General features: G+C 32.0%; 3 protein-coding genes across 4 annotated transcripts; all 3 read left to right on the forward strand.

The window, feature by feature from the left end:
- The first annotated feature begins 26 nt into the window (after positions 1 to 26).
- LOC123915795 (F-box/kelch-repeat protein SKIP6-like) lies at positions 27 to 2,328 on the forward strand. The gene is made up of 2 exons (XM_045967037.1): positions 27 to 1,196; positions 1,943 to 2,328. The coding sequence occupies exon 1, from the start codon at positions 107 to 109 to the stop codon at positions 1,160 to 1,162; it is 1,056 nt and encodes a 351-aa protein (XP_045822993.1). The 5' UTR covers positions 27 to 106; the 3' UTR covers positions 1,163 to 1,196; positions 1,943 to 2,328.
- A 967-nt stretch (positions 2,329 to 3,295) lies between these two features.
- LOC123915796 (60S ribosomal protein L6-like) lies at positions 3,296 to 5,151 on the forward strand. Its single transcript, XM_045967038.1, has 4 exons — positions 3,296 to 3,602; positions 3,756 to 3,862; positions 4,543 to 4,724; positions 4,832 to 5,151. Exons 1-4 carry the CDS (start codon positions 3,346 to 3,348, stop codon positions 4,985 to 4,987), a joined length of 702 nt encoding a protein of 233 aa, XP_045822994.1. The 5' UTR covers positions 3,296 to 3,345; the 3' UTR covers positions 4,988 to 5,151.
- An 11,422-nt stretch (positions 5,152 to 16,573) lies between these two features.
- On the forward strand, positions 16,574 to 24,887 carry LOC123914482 (developmentally-regulated G-protein 3). 2 transcript variants are annotated; one of them, XR_006811833.1, is made up of 11 exons: positions 16,936 to 17,162; positions 18,047 to 18,100; positions 18,681 to 18,854; positions 20,224 to 20,295; positions 21,100 to 21,159; positions 21,549 to 21,658; positions 22,516 to 22,815; positions 23,325 to 23,516; positions 23,902 to 23,953; positions 24,092 to 24,485; positions 24,605 to 24,887. XR_006811833.1 is itself a non-coding variant. In XM_045965676.1 (10 exons), the coding sequence occupies exons 1-10, from the start codon at positions 17,121 to 17,123 to the stop codon at positions 24,140 to 24,142; spliced, it is 1,107 nt and encodes a 368-aa protein (XP_045821632.1). In that variant the 5' UTR covers positions 16,574 to 17,120; the 3' UTR covers positions 24,143 to 24,541. The 2 variants fall into 2 exon arrangements, 1 of the variants encoding a protein (XP_045821632.1); XM_045965676.1 differs by lacking the exon at positions 24,605 to 24,887 and having other exon boundaries at positions 16,574 to 17,162; positions 24,092 to 24,541.
- The last annotated feature ends 399 nt before the right edge of the window (positions 24,888 to 25,286 follow it).

A 25,286-nucleotide genomic window follows, 5' to 3' on the forward strand; every position in this document is an offset into this window, starting at 1 on the left:
AACCATAATTTATCTTCGTAAACCAAAACAATTCCAAGAGAGCAAGTTCGAACAAACAGAAGTAACCAAAACTGTGCATGTGTTTCTTCCTCCTCGCACCAGAGGCATGAAGAATCAGAACTTGATCCCATCTCTTCCAGACGACGTCGCCGTAAACTGTCTCGCACGTGTCCCTCGCTCACAACACACAACTCTCTCTCTCGTTTCAAAACCAATCCGTTCTCTCATATCTTCTCCACTCTTCTTCACCGCTCGTTCTCTCATTCACTCTACCCAACACATCCTCTACCTCTCACTTCGCTCACGCGCCACCACTCTTCAATGGTTCACGCTCCACAATAATCACCGCCTCATTCCTCTACCTCCTCCCCCTTCTCCCGCTCTTGGCTCCTGTTACGCCGTCATCGGCCACACAATCTACATCATCGGTGGTTCAATCAACGATATCCCTTCCCGTCATGTTTGGATCCTCGATTGCCGCTTCCACCGCTGGCTTCCCGGTCCTTCCATGCGTGTCTCACGTGAATTCGCCGCTGCTGGTGTTATTGACGGCAAAATTTACGTAATCGGCGGTTGCGTTCCTGATAATTGGTCTAAATCAGCTAATTGGGCGGAGGTTTTCGATCCAGCCACTAGCCGCTGGGAAGGCATTCCTAGCCCGCCGGAGATTCGTGAGAAGTGGATGCATGCCAGTGCTGTCATGGACGGCAAGGTTTACGCCATGGCTGATCGCGGTGGTGTTTCACTCGATCCAAGTAGCCGCGCGTGGGAGAGCGTGGGGACCGAGCTTGACCTCGGGTGGCGAGGGAGGGCTTGTGTTGTCAATGGAATTCTGTATTGCTATGATTACTTGGGGAAAATCAAAGGTTTTGATGTGAAAAATAGTTTGTGGAAGGAATTGAAGGGTTTGAGTAAAGGTTTGCCGAGGTTTCTTTGTGGAGCTACAATGGCTAATGTTGGTGGAAAATTGGTTGTGGTTTGGGAGTGCCATGGGTATTTGAATAGGAAGGGGAAAGAAAAAGAAATGGAGATTTGGTGTGCTGAGATTGCTGTGAATAAGAACAAGGATGGTGAATTGTCGGGTGAAGTTTGTTGGGTAAAAAATGTTCTCTCTGTTCCAAAAGGATCCTCCATTGTTCATTGTTCTTCTGTTGCCTTGTGATTGTAACCACATATCACATTGCTTGCCTTATAAGGTATTCCACTATTGTTTTTCTTTTCTCATTAATCATCCATTCAAGTTGAATGAGTCAATTTGGTAAGTTAATTCCTTGCTTAGTAGTTTCTATATACTTTGCTTTTGTGATCATAGGTTACTACTTGTAGTTTTTTACTTTTGTAAATAAACGGAAATACAATCAATGTGAGATTAAGCAACTGATCCTATGGTAATTGAATAACTCATTGTGTTGTTTATTACATTATATCAGACCAGTTTTGTGTCATGGTTTTGCAGGATAAATGGTATTGATGAGGAGTTAGTAGTTACCATGGTTCCTAAATAACTTTTCAATGTATTGCTTTTAAATTTCAATATGTTACATTTCTTCATCCATTAGATTCAAAATTTAAATTGCAACATTGATCATCCTTTCATAACATGTTGGTTAACAGTTAACACTTGACAAGGTTTCACTTTGATTGAATTACAAAAGTTAGCTACTAGTTAGTTTAAGGCTTTCAACAATGACGAGGATGGAAATGATGGAACAGCTATAGGGGAAATCTTCAAAGTGGCCTTAGTTTGTGAATCGGGTTTAAAATGTGATTAGCATATATAGCTTTTGAGGCCGAAAATTATCTTCAACAAATTCTGCATATTACATTTTTTTATATCCTCTAATTTTAAGATGTGTTATAGTTTTTTCTTCTATGCTTCTTTTAAGCAACACTTATTGATTTATGTTGTCCTTGTGGTTAAATTCTTTCTGCTTTATTTCAGGTCACCTGTTTGTTTCTCCCAACATATGCATGTCTTGCAGGATCAAGAATTCAAGATCCCCAAACACCTCATTCTTAGATTAATTTCTCCTCCTTGGTCTCCTAAATTCTTTCTAGTTTGATCAGGTATTGCTCCATTGGTGTATATATGAATAAACAGGAGCTGCTCAAGTAGTAGTACATATTTACAACTGTAATGTTTGTATGTACTGTGTTGTATTCCCGTTATTGCGTTTTATATCCTTGTCAATCCATAAGTTGCACATAGGTGGTGAGGCTCAACTCATTGCTGGTTGTAATAGTTGTAAATTGTAATAATAACTATCAAATTGATGGTGTGTATGTGTCCAGTTTGAACTTATGCAAGTGACTTTTATATTTGTTTCATCTTGTGATTGATGTTCGTTGTGTAGGACACATTGGCTCTACAGAGCAATGCTTGATACACATTACATCCACTTACATCCCTGCAGACATGCTTGAATGTCAGTATCAGATTTGTGCTGGTATGAAAGGGATGTCGGTGGAAATAACGTGTTTTTTTTTTTTTTTTTTTTTATAATCGGTGGAAATAACGTGTAATAAGTATCACACGGTTCTACGTCATGCAATCTTTTTAGTTTGTAAAGTTTGTCCACGGGTTTGGAATTTAGTCTACTGGATTTGAACAAAACTCGGGGTGTCGACGACAAACCAGCTACGCCATTTCTCGTCATTCTTTGATCAAAACCTCACTTCTTATGTCAGTTACTAGTAAAGCAACAAGGAAAAATTTCCAAACAAGCTTAAGCAAACCCACACAGGAAAGGAAAAAAAGAGAGGAGACAGCTCACAAATTTAATGTGGTACGACACTTCATATCTGCATTCATAATTTCACAACAAAATATTGTATCCCTCAACTTGTATCTTTTACAAGAAAAAAAAATTGTAAAGGCTATCATACAAAATGCAATTTATAAGCAGAAATTTACAATACAAACCCTCTCGATTAAATCTTTTATTAAAAATTGTTAACTCTCTTATGACACTACACGGGTGTTGCAAATGATTAAAGGTAGTGTGGTGAAGAAATGTTAATGTTAATAGGAAAAAATAGAGAATTTGGTTGGGCTAATTTAGAATTGCCAATATATTTATATACAGTAATTTATTTTTTGACCAAATATATACATACAGTACAATATTAATTAAGAAAATTTAACCAAAAAAAGCTATTAATAAAAATAAAAATAAATAAAAAAGATGAAAATGAGGTAGAATTGGGCTGGGCTAGAAACTGGTCTGTTTAGAGACCCAAACAAAGTAAGAGAGGAAAAAACCGAAAGACACAGAGATATATAAATGGATTGAAAAGAAGGCTACACTGTGAGTAAATTAGCGTTTGGAAGCTAACACAGCGGCAATGGCACCAAAACAAAGAACAGCTAGAGTTAGCCGTAACCCTGAATTGATCAGGGGTATCGGAAAATACTCTAGGTCTACCATGTACCACAAGAGAGGTCTTTGGGCTATCAAGGCCAAACACGGCGGCGCTTTTCCTCGCCATGATCCCGTCGCTAAACCTGAAACTCCCGCTGAGAAGCCTCCCAAATTCTACCCCGCTGATGATGTCAAGAAGCCCCTCCGTAACAAGCACAAACCAAAACCTACTAAGCTCAGGTTTGTTATTTTAGTTCATTTCTATTGATAAATTGGTTTTAGTTTACTTTTAATTTATTTTGGATCTGATAAATGTTGTTATAGTTTATAATCTGAATTCTTAGTGTTGGTTTATGAAATTACTTGAATGAATGATTTTATTGTTGTTTTCAGGGCTAGCATTACTCCCGGCACAGTGTTGATTATTCTTGCCGGAAGATTCAAGGGGAAGAGAGTTGTGTTTCTCAAGCAACTTCCTTCTGGACTTCTTCTCGTAACCGGTAATTATTGTTTCTAAGAAATCAACATTGTTTTGATGGCTTCCAGTTGTGTTATTGCCTGAGTTTATTGAGTTTGTGTCTTGATAATTTGGTGTAGATACTTCATTTGTTCTCAAGGTTGTTTGTTGAATTTATTAGCTGTGTTTGTGGTTTTTTTTTTTTTTTCTTTCCCCACTTTTGATGAATAATTGGTTTGGAAATGTTGACTCAGATATTATTGCATTTCTTATAGAGAAAGAGTAAGATTAAGTAGAATACTGATTTAGATATTATTGCTTGAATTAGTATGGTTTATATTTTGACATGTACTACTTTTTTTTAGTGTTTGGATACAGTTACTTGATATATGCCCATAGGTTGTGCAAAACTTATTTCAGTTAGCTAAACATAATTATGCTCCACAGATGGGATGGGATTGTTGAGTTAAGTTGTTTGCTTGGTTGCGCCTTATTGTTCTGCTGTTGCTTTTTCACCAGTGCACTTAATCAATAAATATCTCTTGCTCATTGCTTTTAATTGTTTATGTCTAATTGCATGCTAAACCTAGTATCTAGGTTGTTTTTTAATTATACTTTAGCTTTTGATGCATTGTACGAAGGTGTTGTGCATTTGTATTGCTACTTATCCTAGTCCCTGCTCATCTCTGACCAGTCTTCGTTTGCTCATTCTCACTGCTTCAGGTCCATTCAAGATTAACGGAGTCCCTTTGAGGCGTGTGAATCAGGCTTATGTTATCGGAACATCAACCAAAGTAGACGTTTCTTCAGTTAATGTCGATAAGTTTGATGACAAGTACTTTTCAAAGGAATCCCAAAAGAAGACAAAGAAGGGAGAGGGCGAGTTCTTTGAGGCAGATAAGGAGGTTTGTTCGTCGATTGATCATGTTTTTGTAGTTATTTATCATTGATCTTTTATGTGTATATGAGTTTCCTGTTTTTGCTGATCTTTACAATGTTGTTGTCTTTTTAGGATAAAAAGGTTCTCCCCCAGGAAAAGAAGGATGATCAGAAGACTGTCGATGCTGGTTTGTTAAAAGCCATCGAGAGTGTTCCGGACTTGAAGACTTACCTAGGTGCTAGGTTTTCCTTGAAGGCTGGTGTGAAGCCTCACGAGTTACTCTTCTAGACGAAACAAGAGTGTTAGAGAATTGTTTTTGCCCTTGTTTTTTATTTATTGTCAAAGTTGGATCTTAAGTTTTAATCATTTACATTTTCTTGGTATTTAGACTTCTGAAAAACTTGTATTTTATGTTGTCAGGTATTTTCCTTAATATATTTTATCTTCGTGCACTGTTTGATTTTATAATTTTGAGACTTCATTGCTGGCATACCTCACAATAATTTCAAACAAAAAAGTGTTGGTCTGATACAAGATTTTCGTTCTGTACATTGCAAAATGTTTCAATTGTTTTCTGGGGAAGCATATTGATTCATTTTATTGTTTGCTTATTATGTTCTGAAGTTAACCATGCTATAAAAAATAATACTTGTATCTGATTAAAATTATTTTTATATTTAAGTAATTAATTTGATTTTTTACCTATTTTTTATATGAAATAAGATAAGATATACTTGAACAAAGTTGTTAGTTTGAAAAGTTCTAAAACTTAATTATGGGCGTATACTATAGTGATTTTTCCTTGATTAAGGCCCGTTTGTATTAGCTTATTTTTGAGCTTATGCAACCAGCTTATGCTATATAAATTAGGTTTTATGCTATTTTATAATTTCACACTAGTGAAAATTGTATTTTTATAAGCTATTTTATCATAAACTACCTTGACAAACTTATAATAATACATAAAAATTGCATAAGCTCAAAAATAACCTAAACTAAGTTTGTCTGCAGTGGGGTTTAATCACTATCATGTACTTTGTACCCAAAAGATAACCTAGTCCGGATCTTTTAAACACATATCTAAGAACATCTTCAATTGTGATATCATTTTGGGTATCATATATTACTAACAAGTGGTCCCTACAATGTCATGTACTAATATTTATGCAAGTCATCTATTTTATTATGTGACAATGAAACATTTCAATGGCCGTAATTAAAACTTCAAAAATCAATATTTTTATTAAAAAAATACCAAGAGCATCTTTAATGGTGATACCATTTTGGGTATCATACATTACTAACGAGTGGTTCATACAATACCATGTAATATTTATGCAAGTCATCTATTTTATACCACTTTTTGAGTACATTAATGACAAACGGTAATGTTTTGACATATATGAAAGATATTAAATTGGATTTATATACCAAAAATAAAAAGAATAATAACATTAAACTGATGATACGGTACCTTATTTAAGGTCCCGGTATCACCAATTTTGATATCCTTTGTGCCCTGTCATGGAACTCTAATGATAAAAAAAATTTAAAGTACCGTATCATTAATCTATGAAACTCTCTTAGATACTCTTACCGAAGATGCTCTAAGTTTCAGGTTACCGGCGGCGTTCTTAGCTTTCTCTAAGGAGTCTTTGCAAAACATCATAGAAGAAATCCATCACGGCAATTGAATACAATACAAATGGATTTAAACAACTACTAGTATAACTTACCCGTGCTATCGCCCGGGTTAATGTTCTATGAAAAATATAGATCATTTTTTTTCACACATGAAAAATATGGATTATTAAAATTTTAATATTGTGATTTTTTTAATTATTTGTAAAATTAATTTTATATTTAATGTAATAGTTTATTTAAATATGATAAAAGATCCAAATTTTGGATATTTTAAGGAGAAATGACATAATGGAGAGTGATATTCCACTCCTCGTTCCAAACTCACATGTTCATATATTTATTCTTTTATTTTCATAAAAAAAAAGTCATTATGCAAAAACTAATCTAACGGTTAATATACTTGTTCTTAATCGTCATCTCTCTCCTTTAGACATTTGTTTTCTTCAGGAATATTTTATCTCATGTCCCCGTGTGAAAAAATTTCACATTTGAGAAGCAAAATGGGCCGATTTTAATTTTAATATTATTTATTTAAAAGTAATGAACAGTAGAATTGTTTGTCATTTGCTTGACACAAAAAAAATTTATATAATTTTTTTAAGCATATCTCATTTGTTAATGTGCAAATTTAAAAAAATGTCCAAATTTATATAATTTTTATTTGTTTATTTCAAAAATTATATTGAACAAATAAATAAGAAATAACCAACAATAGCAATAGATTTTTTATTTAAAAAAAAACCAACAATAGCAATAGATAGAAAAAAAAAGTAGTGATTCTGTCAAAAAAAAAAAAAGAGAGTAGTGAAGGTGAGAAGAGAAAATAGAGAAGGGGCGTTGAGACACTAAATGACCCTCACACTTACATATTGACCCGTATATATAGAAACTATAGTAGATTTTTGGTCCTTAATTTTTGAAATTTCCATACATTTCAGCATTGATTTAATTTAATCAATATATATTCCAAAAATGAGTTGGTCAATAATCAAAAGTTTCCATATATAAAATTTCAATTATATCAAAATATTAATATATAGACATTTGTTCATAAAACCTGATTGAACAATTTCTATATTTATAATTGAGCACTAATGACTAAAGGAAAAAACATAGAAGAATGACATATCAGCAAAATGAATTGAGAGATTGTCACGTGAGATTTTGACCGGTAAAAGAAATGAGAGGACGCCACCTAAGAGAATGATGAATGAGAGGATGCCACATTGGATTAATAAAAATTAAAGTTCATAAGAAAGTGACACGTAGATTTGTTTCCCTGAGAAAAAACTCTTAAACATATAAATAATAGATTCACAAAAATAAAGATCTCATTTTTTTTAAAAAAAGAAGTATAAAATAAAAATTGCAATAGAAAAATATACAATAATGATGAACTTAATACTATTGGAAAAATACATCATTTGATTAATTTGTTGATAGATTCATCAAGTAAATACATCATTGATATTCCAACTTGTATCCAAGACATCATTGATATTGATAAAGTGCTATAAGCAAGATTTTCTAAAAAAACAAAACTACAGTTGTTAAAACAGACTCTGAGCTCTCAATTCAATCCATTTTGTGAGAATGTGATGCATTTCGTCTTGCCTCTCAATTATTTCCCTGTCACAAAAAATAAATAGGATTAATAAATAAAAAGATGACCAAAAGAAAATAATCTAAAAGGTAAAACAAACAATATATTAAAAATATAAGAAATATCGAACAAAGAAGAAAAAATAAAGAAATTTAAAAAGGTGACAATATACAGAAAAAATAGTGATTATCGAGAAAGAAGAATAAGAGATAATGAAGATTGAAAAATTGTGAGTTTTAGAGTTCAGACAAATGTTATATATATAGTTAAAAAAATGGACAAATGAGTAATTTTGTCTTTAATATGAAATTAAATTCATTAAAAGTCAAATATATTGATTTCATTTTTAATTTTAAAAATATATTAGTAAATTAGTAATTAGTAAATTAGTAAATAAGACATATTCCATTATATTATAAATAAATTAAATAAATTAATGCACATGAATATAACACACATATTCCAATTTTTTTAAATAATAATAAAATATTAATTATATTATGTGACTCTATATAATTATAAAATTATGAAAATATATAATTTTTTTTTTTACCGTAATACAATATATATATATATATATATATATATATAGGGTCCCCCTAATATGCACCCTTTCTTTAGGGTCCATCGGTGAACCTTTTCATTTGACTTGCTATAGCAGGTTGCACCCATTTTTGGACAGTGGGGCCCACAAGAGAGAAAAATAATTTTTTTTAAATGAAAATTGATTGATTACGTTTTTGTCCTTGGATTGATTTCCAAACTCTTTCCTTCATTCATTTGTAGAAAAGTCTCAAAAGGCATTCTCTTCTCCTTCACCCTCTTCCGATTCTTACTAAGATATTTTCATCTCACTTGTTTTACTTTTGTTCTCTCACAAACAAACATAAAAGTCCAAAATACATGATTTCTAGTACTACCAGCAGCAACAAATCTAAATTTATACTCCAATTTCTTCACTACAACAACACACAATAACTTGAAATTACAACAAAAAATTAAAATTTGGGGAAAACATAATTTAGGGATTTACGGTTTGCAGTTGGGTTACAATTATCAGAGAGAGATGAAGATAACATGGAGTTGGCCACCGGAATCGAAGAACACCGGTTGGTGTTCTTGAGAGAAAGAGTGAGAGACCCGTGAGAAGAGTGAGTAAAGAGAGAGAAAGAAAATGAGAACAATGGTGTCATATTCAACAAGAAGAAGACTATTTTCGCAGTTAAAAAAAAAAAAACTATTTTCATTTTTAAATTCCCAAATCCAATTTTTTTTTCTTCGGTGTAATTAGAAACATTTGAGGTAAGAGGTGAGATCTTCGAGGGAGAGAGAAGCGAAATGGCTTCCGTAAGAGTTAGGGTCAAGGCGGAGGATGGTTTTACCGGCGGCCGATGCAGCAACGATGAGTTTGTCGGCAACGTTTTGAGAGTAGAAGAGAAATATGAGTTTTAACACTTGGAAAAGAAGATGAATGAAGGAAAGCTGAAAAGAGATTGAGAATCAATCCAATGACATAAATGTAATCAACCTATTTCAATTTAAAAAATTAGTTTTTTCTCTCATGTGGGCCCCACTATCTAAAAACTAATGCAACCTGCTATAGCAGGTAAAAGACAGGGGTGCACCGGTGCACCTAAAAAAGAGAGGTGCATATTAGGGACTCCCATATATATATATATATATATATATATATATATATATATATATATATATATATATATATATGTGTGTGTGTGACCTTAGTATTTTGATACACGACCATTTAGAAAAAATTTTGTGAGAGAATAATTTGGAGACCATAAAGATTTAATATTTTTTTAATTGAATTTGAAGATCATAAAAATTATTATATCCAGCCGACAATTATACCTAATTATTATATGCAGTTGGCAATCTTCCTTTCATAAAAAAAAATTTAAAAACAATTGCTTTGGTACAAAAATAATTTTTTTTTGACGAAATTGGTACAAAAATAGTCAATTATTTCCTTTTAAAATTATTTTTAATAGGTGCATTAAATTCGATTTATAAACAATAATTGAAAAATGATTGAATTTCCAAATTAGCCAAAGATTCTAAGTAAAATGATATCATCATGTATTAGAGAAATTGCAAAGGCCTTCATAGTTAGCCACATAGGAATTGGAGAAATATTAGAATGCCACATAAGATATGGATCAAGGAAATGGTGCCACATAAGAATAAGAACATGAGAGAGAAACTCCTAAATATATAAATAACTAGTATAACTGACCCGTGCAATTGCACGGGTTAATTTTCATTGAAAAATATTAAAATATTAATAATAATATTTTGTGATTTATTAATTAACAAAATTTATTTGATATATTCAATGTAATTTATCTAAATATGAAAAATGATACAGATTTTAGAGATTTTAAAGGGGAAGGGCGGAATGGTCTGACGAAGAGTGAAACTCATCCACTCTCTATTTCCGATCAACGTGTTATTTTCTCTCTTGTAGCCATCTCCACGGGTCTTTACTACAATGCAAGGATCTCATGAACATAACAAATTGAATAAATAAATTCTATATTATTTTTCAGATGAAGATCAACCTCCCCGTGACCATATTTTTAAATGATTCTCTTGTTTAGAAAATAAAATTGAGAAGAGTGTTAATAACATTTTCTTAATATATTCTATATATAGTGGTGAGACTCACATGAGTGTCACTCACTTAAAGAGCGAACTGAGTAATTGAAAGTGTTAAAAAAAATAGTGTTTCTGGCCTTCTTTATTCATAAACATGTTCATGGTTTTTTTGTCAAGCAACAGATGTGGAAACTTTGTACTATATAATAGTAAACACTACAAATAATGTGGATCTACACATATTTTTTTGAACATCAAAAGAAAGAATTCTATAAATTGCAGAAAAAAGCACTAAATTATTTCTTTCTTTTTCTGTTTTCACAGCCAGTTTAATTTGATTCGGGGTTAATTCTGGTATCAAGTGATTTATTTGATTGATATACAACATATGAATATTCAAATGCATTTTGACATGTATTAACATCTAATGTATTACAATAATTACTATAATACAGTTAAGCATATTCCATATTTTTATTGCACTAATATTATATGAAATTTGAATTTTAATAGGATGATCTTATTCATAGAAAGTTTAAATATGGTCAATGCATAAATAAGTCATTATATTGAATTGAATAAATATAATTGTTAAAAAGTTATTAGAGTAAAGACATAATTTCTTCTGATATAAAAAAAAAAAGACACAATTCCTTCAATAAAGGATCCAATTTAGTCATCATGAAAAAGTTAAACCATCTTTTTAGTCTATGTCAAGGTTTTAAATTGTGGTTGCGGTCATGGATGTGGTTGCGGTTGTTGCGAATGCGGTCATTACGGTCGCTACAACGCGCAATGCGGCTATTGCGGCGTGAAATCATTTTGACATTTCACAAGCTATATAAAATGAAACTACTATGTAACTATATTATTTATTCATCATTGCATAGTCTTAGTTTATTCCATAAACACTAATTTGAATGTGCTTAAAATACACGGTTGAGAGATGGTTAAAAGTAAGATTTTTCATTAGATTTGACACAAATTATGATTTAAAGGTCATAAATTTTATTTTTTTGTGAGAAAATTTGAACCAACATCGTCGAAAATGTCTGATGCGGCTTCTGATGCGGTTGTGGTGCGGTTACGATGCGGCTGTACACGTGAATATTGTGTTGTAATTTTTGTCTCTAACATGCAAAGATCACAAATATTTGCAAGGATCATGAATCTGCAATATACAATGAAAACAATTATAATCAACAAAAAAAATTACAATCAACAAAACAAAATTATCTATATTAAGGACATATGCATTGTAAATAGTCTAATCTGCGTAGAAAATAAATTCATAAATAAGTGCTCAATAAATTCATAAATAAGTGCTCATAGTATTTTATTGGTCATAGAGATGTATAAAAACAGTAGTACAAAAATAAGCCAACAATGAAGCAGATGAAAATGAAATATACTACTCACACAAAATAGACGAATAGAGAAAGAGAGTACCTTTAAATGTTAGCTGGAAAAAAAAAAGTGTACAAAAATGGTTAGAGTAGAACAATATAAACGTGAAAATAAGTAAGTGAACAGAAAAAAAAAGTGTGCTATACCTTTTAAAAAAAATGGAAGAAAAACAATATGTGATAAATAATGGTGAAAACTATACCTATATATTGATCCCAGGCACTAAAACGTTTTTGCTGTTAAATGATATTAATCATGATTAGAATTTTCTTTTTATAAGTCAATGAGGATTTTCTCAAAATAAAAAAACTTAATTAATGTCAATAAAGAGCATAATTACTATTCACACAAAAATTTTGCTACAAAAAAAAAAATAATAATAATACGGATTGACACTAATAATATATTAATGAATTAATATGTAATATAATGAATCAAATGATTTGAATATATCCTGATTTAATTGAAGAACATTATATTCGATTTATAAACAATAATTGAGAAATAATTGAATTTCCAAATTAGCCAAAGATTCTAAGTAAAATGATATCATCATGTATTAGAGAAATTGCAAAGGCCTTCATAGTTAGCCACATAGGAATTGGAGAAATATTAGAATGCCACATAAGACATGGATCAATGAAATGGTGCCACATAGGAATAAGACCATGAGAGAGAAACTCCTAAACATATAAATAATAGATAGATACCATAAAAACAATAAAATTAAATAGCCATAACTTATCATTTTAATTTCATTCATTGCTTAAACCTTTGAGAAGCTAATTTCAATCTCCGGATGTTGAACCCTAAGTGTCTGTTTGGTTCAATGGAGGGGAGGAGAGGGGGGATATTAATGGAGGAGAGGGGAGGGGAGGGAAGAGGAGGGGAGAAATTTTAATTACATATATGTTTGGTTCAGAATAGGAGAGGGGAGGTATTTTGATTAAATATATGTTTGGTTCATGGGGGGAGGAGAGAGATTCTAAAATTAATTTACTTTTTTATTCTTATAATCTTTACAAAATCTCAACATTTTAAAATTATTCACTATTCACTACATAAACAATCAAATATGAAAACTAAATAATCAAAAACTCCATAAATAATCAAATGCAAAATTCTAACAAAATTTTTTATGTTCAAAAATATTAGAGTACTTCTAAAATAATGTGTAGAATATGAAAATATGTATAAAACAATCTATTGATAGTTAATTTTCCTAAAAAAACTTGTTGATAGTTTATATATATATATATATATATATATATATATATATATATATATATATATATATATAGTGCAACGAATTAAAAAGTGTTCATTTTATTATATATAAAAAAAAGTATTCATTCTTAAAAATGTTGTACGATAGGTAAAAAATAAAAACAAGTATCAAAGTACATTAAAAAAAAAAAAAAAAAATAGTACACGTAAAAAATAAACACATGTTGGCAACGTCAAAAAAATGGCAACAAGCAAATAACTCAGTATGATTTAATATAAATTTTAAAAGGATAGTTTTGGTATTTTCAAATAAATATGAGGATAATTATGTCAATGTAATTAAAATTATAATAACTCATCTTTCCTCACCTCCCCTCCCCTTCCCTCCAAATCCCCCCAATTTGGGGGGAAGCAAAAATTGGTCATTTGAGAGATTTTGCTCACCTCCCCTCCCCTCCTCTCCCCTCATAAAATTTGAACCAAACACAAAACATTTAAAATATTCCCTCACCTCCCCTCCAAAAACCCCGAACCAAACATAGCATAAAAGGCTAAAACTAAAAAGGGGAAGATATTGAATATATCCAAGTAATACAACTGTGATTCAATGATGACGCGAGTGGTGAGATGACGATGAATAGAAACATGAGTCACAAGGACATGTTTTTTATATTTTAAATAAAAAGAACTGGTTTTAAAGGATAAATTTGGACCATTGGAATCTCTAAATGCCACTTAGCAAACATTTGTTAAAAGGAATTACTAAATGAAGCATAATGAAATCGAGTGAATATGAACTCAATTTACGGTGTAAGTTGGGTTAAAACCCTTTAATTGCGACTTAGTAAATTCTTATACACTTAGTTAAAAAATGCATTTTATCCGGTGTTTTGAACTCCACAATAGTAACATCAAAATGAAAGTAGTATTTTTTTAGTCACGATAATCTTGTATTATTAATATTAGATCATTAAAATTATCGATCAGCGGTGATGCCTGCTGCCATTTCTACTGCAGTTTGTGCAACGTTGGATTGTAGCATGCTCCATCAATAGCGCACATACTCTGTAGGTTGTGCTAGTGTACATGCTTCTTTTCTTTTTTTTTTGTGTATTGCACTAGTGTGAACAATTCTTCTATGTTCAATATTATTTATTTAAGGCTTAATTAGTCTTTTGGTCCCTTAAAGATATTTTAGGTTTCACAATGGTCCCTTAAAGAAAAAAAGGTCAGGATTGGTCCCTTAAAGACACATTTGTTTCTCAATTGGTCATTTCCGTCAATTTTTTACAAAAAAAACGTTAGTTTTAGTAGATTGAATTGTGGATGTCATTAAGTGTAAGTGGTCCACTAAAAACCTTATTAATTTTTAAAATTTTAACCATTGGAATTTTTTGTTATATTTGGAGTTAAAATTTAACGGAAATGACCAATATGGCAAAAATATATGTCTTTAAGGGACCAATCCGGGCCTTTTTTACTTTAAGGGACCAATCCGGACCTTTTTTTCTTTAAGGGACCAATGTGAAACCTAAAATATCTTTAAGGGACCAAAAGACTAATTAAGCCTTTATTTAAAGACGTTATAAAGTTGGGTTAAAACCCTTTAATTGCGACTTAGTAAATTCTTATACACTTAGTTAAAAAATGCATTTTATCCGGTGTTTTGAACTCCACAATAGTAACATCAAAATGATAGTAGTATTTTTTTAGGCACGATAATCTTGTATTATTAATATTAGGGGGGTGTATTGGATTAAGATTTCACAAGACAATTTTAGCAAATTTTTTTTTTGAAGATTTTAAAAGACTTTGTGAGATTGTATTGATTTTATGAGATTTTAGAAGACTTTTTTGAATGACTTTTTCAATCAAGATTCTTAACACAAGAATTTGTGAGACTTTATGACACAGACTTTTGAGATTTTGAAGTACTTTATAGACTTTTAAGATTTAAATGAGTCAATAAATTCGATATAAATTTTTTCTAAAACAATAATGAATCAATCAATGAAAATTAATCCTTCCTTAAAAAAATCAACAATCATTAATATAATAAAAAAATCAATGAATAAAATTCTACAAAAAAAAAAAAAAATCAATGAATAAACAAAAAAACAATTTAAAAAAAAAATGACGAACAAGGTTTTGTTGCTGTTGTTGAAACATGTTGTTGTATATATTTTCAATGTCTATATCCTATAATGAATCGTGACACTCTATGGTAGCAGGACAACCATGAAGAGGAAACGTGATAGAAAGGTAGGGAGAAAATATAAACGATTATAAAAAACATGAGATAATCATGAAACATGAAATAGAAACATGAGGAAAGGTGAAAGAAATAAAAAAAAAATGAGAATCCATCAAAATCTCATGATATGAGGAAAGACTTTTTGTAGCTCAAAATTCACTAAAAAGTCCATCAAAATCCATTAAAATCCTATTTTTTAAACAATCCATCGAAATTAGAATACTTTTGAATACCACAAGACTTTTTGTAAGTTGTAAAAAGTCTTGATTGAATACCACTAGACTTTTTTAAAATCTTTTAAAATCCTAATTGAATACCACTAGACTTTTTTAAAGTCTTTTAAAATCTTAATTGAATACCACAAGATTTTGTCATCATAAAAAAGTCTTTTAAAATCCATTGAAATCCTAATTGAATACACCCCCCTTAGATCATTAAAATGATCGATCAGCGGTGATGCCTGCTGCCATTTCTGCTGCAGTTTGTGCAACGTTGGATTGTAGCATGCTCCATCAATAGCGCACATACTCTGTAGGTTGTGCTAGTGTACATGCTTCTTTTTTTTTTTTTGTGTATTGCACTAATGTGCTGTACGTATAAGTTAAATATTTTTTCTATACTTAAGACAAAAACAAAACAATTCTTCTATGTTCAATATTATTTATTTAAAGACGTTATAAAGTTTAAGTTTTTTTATGTGTTTGCTACCTAAATAGCGGACGGAGATATTTTGGTAAATTTGTAGGGCAGGGACGGACTGGAGGGGGGGCGAGCAGGGGCTCCAAACCCCTCCCTAAATATGTATACTATGTTATATATATGTATATTATAATCTATAAGTTGTTAAGTTGGGCATATGTGTATGTATATCCTATCCTATAAGTGAATGGAGAGAGTGAGTGTTTTAGTTGTTGTTTTTTTGTGTACTAGTGGTTTAAATAGATGATCATTTAATGTTTATGGGTTGCTAATGACACATCCTATTTCCTAGCTACTTCTTTTTATACAATATCTAATCTAATACTATATGTTTGTCTATTCTATTTTAGAGTTTTACTAATAATAATGAATTTAAATATAGAAATTTTGTATTGATAAGAGCAATTTTTTTTTTTGTAATTTTAAGAAATTGATTACACGATTTTTTAGTCAAAATTACCATATCCAACTTTTAACATGTTAGCATTTTCCTTTATTTTATCACAAAATTTTATTTTGTTTTAGGTGCTACAATGTTTGTAAAAAAAACTATAGTGATTTTATTTTATATGTATTGTTTGTTATTAAAAAAAAACGGCCCATTCGGCCCCCCGTCTCATTGATTTCTAGATCCGTCCCTGTGTAGGGCACCCGAGAAAATGGATGGGGTGGCAAAAAGTAAATCTCTAACATATTTCTTTCCATATTTTTTATTTTAGCCCAACCCAAATAACTTTAGATTATTTTGGGCCAGCCCAATACAAATCGCAAATTCGTTCTCTACCCTAAGCTTCACCATAACCATTTCTGCATATTTGTTCTAGCACCTTCTTCTTCTCCGGTGCAACGCAACGCTCTAAGTCTATACATTTCACCACCGCATAGGTTTCAAAGTTCAATCTCACTTCACTTCTCGCCGGAAGTAAACCGAATCTATTTCCTGTTGCTTTCGAGCTTATCCTTCTTCAACAATGTCGACGGTAATGCAGAAAATCAAAGACATCGAAGATGAGGTACTTATGCTTTACCACAAGATTAATTTCCGCTTCGTTTGATTCGATTATGAATGGAACATAGGGAAATAGTTGTAGGCTTATACGATTTATTCGAATGAAACTTCACCTTTTTTATAGCAGTGCTGATTTCGCATTTTGAATAGAATTTTATAAATTGATAGAATTTTTTGTATATTGCTGGAGTTTATTAGTTTTCTTTTAACAAATTCTGAATTTTCTACCGTTTGATTTTGAATCATCAACTCCCCCCCCCCCCCCCCCCCCCCCCCCCCTTTTGAAGTGCTGATTTCGCATTTTGAATAGAATTTTATAAATTGATAGAATTTTTTGTATATTGCTGGAGTTTATTAGTTTTCTTTTAACAAATTCTGAATTTTCTACCGTTTGATTTTGAATCATCAACTTCCCCCCCCCCCCCCCCCCCCCCTTTTGAAGTGTATCTGACGGACCTAATTTAAGTTCTGAGTTTATATCCTTCAATTTATATTTTATTTGTGTACATATGAATGTAAATTTTTTTATCCTTTGTTTGATTGCTTATATGAATGTTTACAAGCATGTACACAGACACAAACCCTTACACATCGACACCGATAATAATTTGAGAAAATGACATAGTTCAATGTAATCATATGTGTCAGTGTCGGTGCATGTCTAACACGGTGACACACCTCATCAAATGAGTGTCTGTGCTTTGCAAGCCACTAAATATGATGAATTTTACACTACTCAAAATAAGTGAAGTTGGTGTATGTCAATTGTCAACTAAAAGAACTGCATTAGATATGTACTGATTGTTTTATATGCAATAGCTGCAAAGTTTATTCTGTCGTTTAGTTATTATTATTTTGAGGATGATCATGGTTATTTGTATTTTACAGATGGCAAAGACTCAAAAGAACAAGGCAACTGCTCATCATTTGGGGTTACTCAAGGTAATCATATTAGTACATTTTGTTTGATTATTAAATATTATATGGTATACGGGGAAGAAGCAGTGTGCTGTTCTATTTTTTTTGTTGGTGGTTTCTGTTTGGCTTTAGTTGAGGTTTGATTTTGAAGACAATGGGGCATATTTTTATGTTAAGCTTGTATAAAATGTTTATTTCAAGTGCTGTTATAGTAGTGTCTTTGTATATATTAGATCAAATAGTTGTTTTAGGGATTGCATTTTGAAGTGCAATTGTTCAGGATCCTATAAATTTGCCAACATTTCTTTGCAGAAGTTGTTTTTGTAGCTTTAGGCATGGGCTGCGTAGCACATTCTGCTCCTGCTATTGGTTTCTTATATTCTTTATCTTTTTTTCTTCCTCCCTTCCTTCTGGTTTCTATAGTCCACAAGCATCCTTGCTATTATAGTACTATTGTTTATTCAATATGCAATATTGAAGGAATAATGAGTGTTCTATTTTTAGAATTAGAATTTTATTCCTTACTATTACTACCCCTATCGTTTTAGGTTTTCTAGCTCCTCTCTCTCGTTTTTTTTTACCTCTTTTCCGTTCTTGGTGCCAGGCTAAACTTGCAAAACTGCGGAGGGAACTCCTTACACCTACAACTAAGGGAGGTGGAGGTGCTGGCGAAGGTTTTGATGTTACCAAAAGTGGGGATGCAAGAGTTGGTCTCGTGGGCTTCCCTTCAGTTGGCAAGTCTACTCTGCTGAATAAATTGACTGGGACATTTTCAGAGGTATAGGATGTATTGGAATATTCATGCATTGTCTTCGTCATTTATACTATGGGCCAATCTTTAATTTCTGTGCCGTGTTTTGGAGTCAATATTATACAATGGAGCCCAAGGAAGTCTAACCTTTCAACAACATATGGACTTTGTATTTATTGTACAGGCATATCATAATATGTAAATAGGGATAGTGTCTTCTATATTTATTTTTGTATTTATTGCCATATAAAAAATTGACTCCACTGTGTAGTTCAAACACGGTTTCTCCATGTCTCTCTTGTTTCTCTCTTTCAACACTATGTTTAACTTCTATAATTGAGAGAGAAAAAATTCAAATGAAGTGATTTTTTAAGGGGGAAAATCTTAAATAAACGCACTCTCAGTGCTTATTGTATAGAAAATAGGAAAACGGATACTCTACAATAGACTTGTATTGATGATGTAAATGAATGTCAAGTATTTTTGCAAAAAGACAGCACCAATGCTTTCTTTTTTTCTTTTTTGTCTTAACCCTCCTTCCTAGGGGAATTGGCCCTGGTAATACGTTGTTCGGCCAGTTGGTAAGTAAAGCCTAGCCAAGGATTGTTCCAGCCAGGATTCAAATTCGGGTTATCCCGAATAAGTTATCATTAACTGGAGTTTTGTAACCACCTGAGCCCATTCACTTGGTTATCCCTATTGAAACAAATACTAGACTGCTATTCTCAATTAAATAAGGAAATAAATTTTGATATGTAAGGATACATGGAAACCAATCCTAAAGGATGACTTAAATTGTTCCACATCAACCTTTGTTTTGGGAGGGAGAGAGTCAACCTTACTATTAAGATATTAGATGTTTTTTATATATAGTAACAGTTATTAAATTATAAGTGGATTAATACATATTAATAGTATCTTAATATCTTTTAAAAAATGTATCTTATATTATAATTATAAATATTGTAATTGTTAATATTATATTATTTTATTATATATCATGTTTCTAATGTGTTTTACTAATCAAACAATGCATGAGATATGCGTTTATTTTATATTATCTTATATTGTTCACATTATCCCTAACGTACTCTAATCTGATGCATTATATGAGCAGCTGTTTCTTTTTTATTAAACTTCTCATTTTTACTTTACTTGCTGTATTTACTTCTGTTGTTTCTACCTCTTCCATCTCAAATCAACTATTTTTTCCTTTTGGAAAATGGAAAAAGATTATTCACTGTGTTTATTTAGTAGTCAGTCATCTTGTGCCTACAGGGTAACTTTATCTTTGTATTGGGTTTGGGTGATGGGATCATAACAATTTTGTAATCTATCTTAGTTTTAGCTTGTGTTAAATAGTTTGTCTAACAAGTTTACTTATTTTGGTTTTTAGGTTGCTTCCTATGAGTTCACTACCTTAACTTGCATCCCAGGTGTGATCACATATCGTGGAGCTAAAATTCAGGTATATATTGATGAATTTGTCACCTTACTAAGGGAAATAGTTTTTTTGCTTTTCTTTTTGGACCAAAACTAAGGGCAATATATTACATATTCTTGTGTGGGTTGAAAAATTCGGAATGCCTAAAACTAAATTTAGCTGACCCTCTTTCTGATGATAGTTGAGAGAATTGTAGATGATATATGAATGGTGCCTCTCTAAACAATGACTTCTGACTATCAGATGCACGTGCACTTAGTTTTCAAGGAGCATTTCCAGGCATTGATAGATAGGTTGCAACATTGTGATGGTTGTTGTATCAATTATCCCTCAATGACTAAAAATAAAAAAGATATAAACATTGTCTTGATTGTTCATTGCTGTATCAGCTATCCCTTAGCCCACCTTTTCAATTGAAAATTTTACAACTTAGAATGTATATTTAAGGTTCTTATGTTTCCCAATCTAGATTTGTTTCTATTGTCAATTTAAGCATCGGAAGATTGCCTATTTGAAGTTTCTACAACGAAGTAGAGGTGTTTCTTTGGCAGTTTTTCTTTTATATAATTTAGACATTTAAGGGTTAAAATTAACTTTATTCTCAAAATCTATTACATGATAGACAAATTTTTTTTTATGCAACATGATAGACAAGATGATCCCACTATTATTGTTTATTTAAAAAAAATGAAGTTTTCAACCCTTAATTTTTAGTACTTAATAAATAGTTTATGTAATTGCAACTTAATCATAAGAGAATTTATCTTTGTGATACATATTTTCGTTTCATGCAATTTTCTGTTGTAAATGTTTAATTTTGTTTGTCAGTTGCTGGATCTCCCTGGAATTATTGAGGGTGCTAAGGATGGAAAGGGCAGAGGAAGGCAGGTAACAATAATATGCTCTTGTTATCAATTACATTTGGTATTTATGATGATATAATATTCATCAGCCAAAGCTTGTTCTTTCTAATCTGTTTCTATTTACATTTTTCTGAACGTTGAACTAATATCCATAGCATATATTTTTGAGGAAATATGGTTTTTAAGTCACAATAATTTATTACTTTATTTTTGGTCTGCCAAGTTTCTGTTAATGTGATCAATATTTACCTATTTAATGATCCTTACTTGGTAATGGCGTATCTTTTGAGTTTCTACCTACAGAATATTTCATTTGCAGCAATTAACATCTGTGTTTGGAATGCATCTTTCATCCCTCATTTACACAGGCAAACACTAATATCTTTTGTTTTGTATACCTGTCTGCAAACACAGGTTATTAGTACCGCAAGGACATGCAATTGCATTTTAATTGTTCTTGATGCAATAAAGCCAATAACTCATAAGCGTCTTATAGAAAAGGAGTTAGAAGGATTTGGTATAAGGTAACATGTTATACTGTTTATTTATGATGTTTATGATATGGTACCAATTATGTGGCCAACTGTAGGAGACTCGTGCACTCACTCAACTCGGATGGAATCACTAGTTTACATACTTGCTGAAATTATAAAAAAATAAAATAAAAAAAAGCATAACCTGGCCTAAGAGACTACTCTTCCCTTTCTCTCGTTTAAGTTTTTGTGTGAAAAACAGAGGGTACTGTCGTTTCTTTTTTTTTTCGCAAAAATAGAGGTTACTGCCGATTCTGTTTTTTCAAATGAAAGCAGGGGTTACCATCGTCCCTGTCTCTGAGCTTAAATCATGCGCCACAATGAAAGAAAGCTGTTTCCGAGGGCACAAAGGAAACCTCCGATGCCGGTGATGCGTATGAAAACAACCATCTCCGTTTCGTTTTATCACTATGCCTCTGTTTCATAACTTAAAAACAGAACATGTTTGTATTTTGATGTGCTCTGTTTCCATCATGCACATTCTACAGGTTTGGTTCTGTCCTGCGTTTGTTTAACCCAAAAATAAATAATAATAATAATAATATTATACAAGTTTTTAAGACATTTTTTCTAATATGAGATAAACGCGGACTTTTACGAGTTTATGATCAGAGTTCACCTAGGCAAAACGACTTTACATAGAATCTTGACTTTGACAACCTTTCCCACACCTGTATAAGCAACGAGATAAGTGCGACTACATGTAACCCCCAACATATGTAGCAGGTGGGCCGGATCTTCTGGGAAAGAAATTTGGTTATATAATTATGGGCTCTAATGTCTGTTGCTGTCTTTCTTGCTTTTTATTTCCCCTGATGATTATTTATTTCTCTTATTTCCTACTTCAGGTTAAACAAAGAGCCACCAAACCTGACTTTCAGGAGGAAAGAAAAGGGTGGCATCAATTTCACTTCAACTGCTACAAACACACATCTTGATCTTGATACTGTGAAGGCTATATGTAGCGAGTACAGAATTCATAATGCAGATATTACTCTAAGGTACGATGCCACTGCTGATGACCTTATAGATGTCATTGAAGGCAGTAGAATATATACACCCTGCATCTATGTTGTGAATAAGATTGATCAGATCACACTTGAGGAACTGGAGATCTTGGATAAGCTTCCTCATTACTGCCCTGTCAGGTAATTCTTCTCGTCGCCATCTTATTGTTACCTCAATCCTTTTCCCCCTTTGGAAAAATAAGAAATCTTCATAAGAGTTTTATTCATTCTTATGTGAAGGCACTTAAGATGCTATTTTTTATTGTTTATCAGTAGTTTTGAGGGATTTCACTATCCAATACTCCCTCCATCCTTAATTATAAGCAAAAGTCAACCTTATTCATTGAATAACTAATGTATCTGACCTATGTTATAGACCAGATACATCCGTTATTGAATGAATCTAAAAAGTGGAGTTTTGCTTATAAATAAGGATAGAGGGAGTATTTTATTGCCTTCCATTTGGTTCCTCTAACTGTCTACCTTTATTCTGGTTATTCAATCCTCCATGCCCATTCTCAGAAACTAATTGCTTTTTATATTATTGTATTCTTTCTTATTTGTCTTTGTTTGGCATTAAGAATTCTCCTTTTGTATTGCATCTACTACTAGAATATAGAAGTTCGAGTAATTTTCTGTCTGTTATTCAGTGCACACCTGGAGTGGAACCTTGATGGACTTCTGGATATGGTTTGGGAGTATCTCAGTTTAACTCGTATTTATACTAAACCTAAAGGTATGAATCCTGATTATGAAGACCCTGTAATATTGTCATCCAAGAAGAAGACAGTTGAAGACTTCTGTGATCGCATTCACAAGGACATGCTTAAACAGTTTAAGTAGTGAGTACCTTCTCCCAAAGGATATCTTAAGATTTATTGCTTTATGATGTTGAGCAATTTCTCTATGTTTGCATGAACCTCAGCAATGCATGTGAAGATTAACTTTGTTTTTCCGAACAATTAGATCTGAATTGTTGTCAGTCAGGAAACCTTTTATTAATATGCTGCTATTGTTTAGGTTATTATCTATTTGCTGTGTCCTTTGCTCGTCTGAACTTTATATACTTAGAATGGATCTTTACTTTGATGACTTAACTTAGTTTGGGAAAAAGCTGCATATTGTATTATGAAGAAGAGAGTTATTAGAATTAATATATCCTCCTACCACGCCTGACAATTTTTTGCCTCGCCTTCATCCAATGCTTACGTTTTTTAAATGATGCAGTGCTCTGGTCTGGGGTTCAAGTGCAAAACACAAGCCTCAAAGAGTCGGCAAGGTTGATTTTGATTCTCTACACAGTTTTCTTTATTTTTTGCAACATTTTCTTTCTTAATTTCTTCTTTCTTTTGTTCTTCTCCCTCATTTGTGAAGATACTTGTAATAATAATAAATCGAATGCCTTGTTATGCTCTAGGAACATGAACTTGAGGACGAAGACGTTGTTCAGATTATCAAGAAAATATAAACTCGTAGTCAGACTTCTTAAAATGGACCACAATGCCTGCATGAGATACTAGAGGGTGTCTGTGAAGAATCAAAGGTCTCCTTGTAAAGTTTTCTCCAGGGTTGTTGGATCACACTACAATTACTTGTTTCTTATTAGCGATTAGGTGAAATACATAGTGTGATGGTTAGTTAAACCATTTGCTGTCGAGGGGTTCTGTTTTTCTGTTAGTTTTGGAAATGATGCATCTTGCGGGATTATACGTCTTTAACAGAATAATTGGGGCCTTTTTTTTTTTTGTGAAGACTAATATGATTTGCTGGATATTTAATTAGCATTGTGATGGGTCTAGGTGAATATTCAGGTATGCTTATGCTGGACAGTTTGGTACTACATTTATGTAAAATTTCATTTATGCTTTTCACTATCTTAATCCCTAACAGTACCACTTGGCTGATTTGACTGCTGTGATTTTGTTGGTAGAAACCAATCAATTGTCGGTAAAAAAGTGTTGGGATGCCATGCTAATTGGTTCCTTCATTTAGCGATGGATGCCAAGCAGCGGTACAAGCGTTGAATTGAATAGGAATGTGTCGAATTGAAAAATAAAAAAATAAAAAATTGTGAGAATCTCTAAATTGAAAACTGCTTGTCAATATATCTAGTTTTTTTTAATGGCTTGTTAGTTGTTTATAGTAATATAGCGCATGACTTGTAAAACTGCTTGTCAATATATTTTGTTAGTTGTTTATAGTAATATAGCGTATGACTTGTAGATCAAGTTTGCATGTGGCTTTCTATTTTGATGTTGTATCACTGCTACCACACTTCATTTTCCCCGAATAATTTGCCAAGTTAAACATTTAGAAAAATTAAAATATTACAATAATCCAACAAAGCGAAGGTATGAAATCTGCATGAAGCATGAACTGGCAAGCAACAGCTTGGAAGCATGCACGGTTGTTGGTCGGTGATGCAATAATGAAGGTTATGGGCGTACTGTGATGGTTGTGTATTGGTAGTTAGTCGGGGTTGATGGGTTGAATATGGGTAAAGGTTATAGGTGAGATTTGATCTGGAGCCACCATAACCCCAAAAGAAGAGGAAGAAAACAAGACAAGACTTGGATTTGTAATCCACTGATGAAGAAAGAACAAAAGGTGGC

Source organism: Trifolium pratense, linkage group LG3 (genome assembly GCF_020283565.1).
Source record: "Trifolium pratense cultivar HEN17-A07 linkage group LG3, ARS_RC_1.1, whole genome shotgun sequence".
Taxonomy (NCBI): Eukaryota; Viridiplantae; Streptophyta; class Magnoliopsida; order Fabales; family Fabaceae; genus Trifolium; species Trifolium pratense.

What these genes read in the sequence shown, in the direction of transcription:
- LOC123915795 (XM_045967037.1), top strand. Translation starts at nt 107, where the DNA reads ATGAAGAATCAGAACTTGATCCCATCTCTTCCAGACGACGTCGCCGTA.
- LOC123915796 (XM_045967038.1), top strand. Translation starts at nt 3,346, where the DNA reads ATGGCACCAAAACAAAGAACAGCTAGAGTTAGCCGTAACCCTGAATTG. An exon ending in CCAAAACCTACTAAGCTCAG is followed by an intron (nt 3,603 to 3,755) that starts GTTTGTTATTTT and finishes TGTTGTTTTCAG; the next exon opens with GGCTAGCATTACTCCCGGCA. An exon ending in TGGACTTCTTCTCGTAACCG is followed by an intron (nt 3,863 to 4,542) that starts GTAATTATTGTT and finishes TCACTGCTTCAG; the next exon opens with GTCCATTCAAGATTAACGGA.
- LOC123914482 (XM_045965676.1), top strand. Translation starts at nt 17,121, where the DNA reads ATGTCGACGGTAATGCAGAAAATCAAAGACATCGAAGATGAG. An exon ending in ATCATTTGGGGTTACTCAAG is followed by an intron (nt 18,101 to 18,680) that starts GTAATCATATTA and finishes TCTTGGTGCCAG; the next exon opens with GCTAAACTTGCAAAACTGCG. An exon ending in TTAGAAGGATTTGGTATAAG is followed by an intron (nt 21,659 to 22,515) that starts GTAACATGTTAT and finishes TTCCTACTTCAG; the next exon opens with GTTAAACAAAGAGCCACCAA.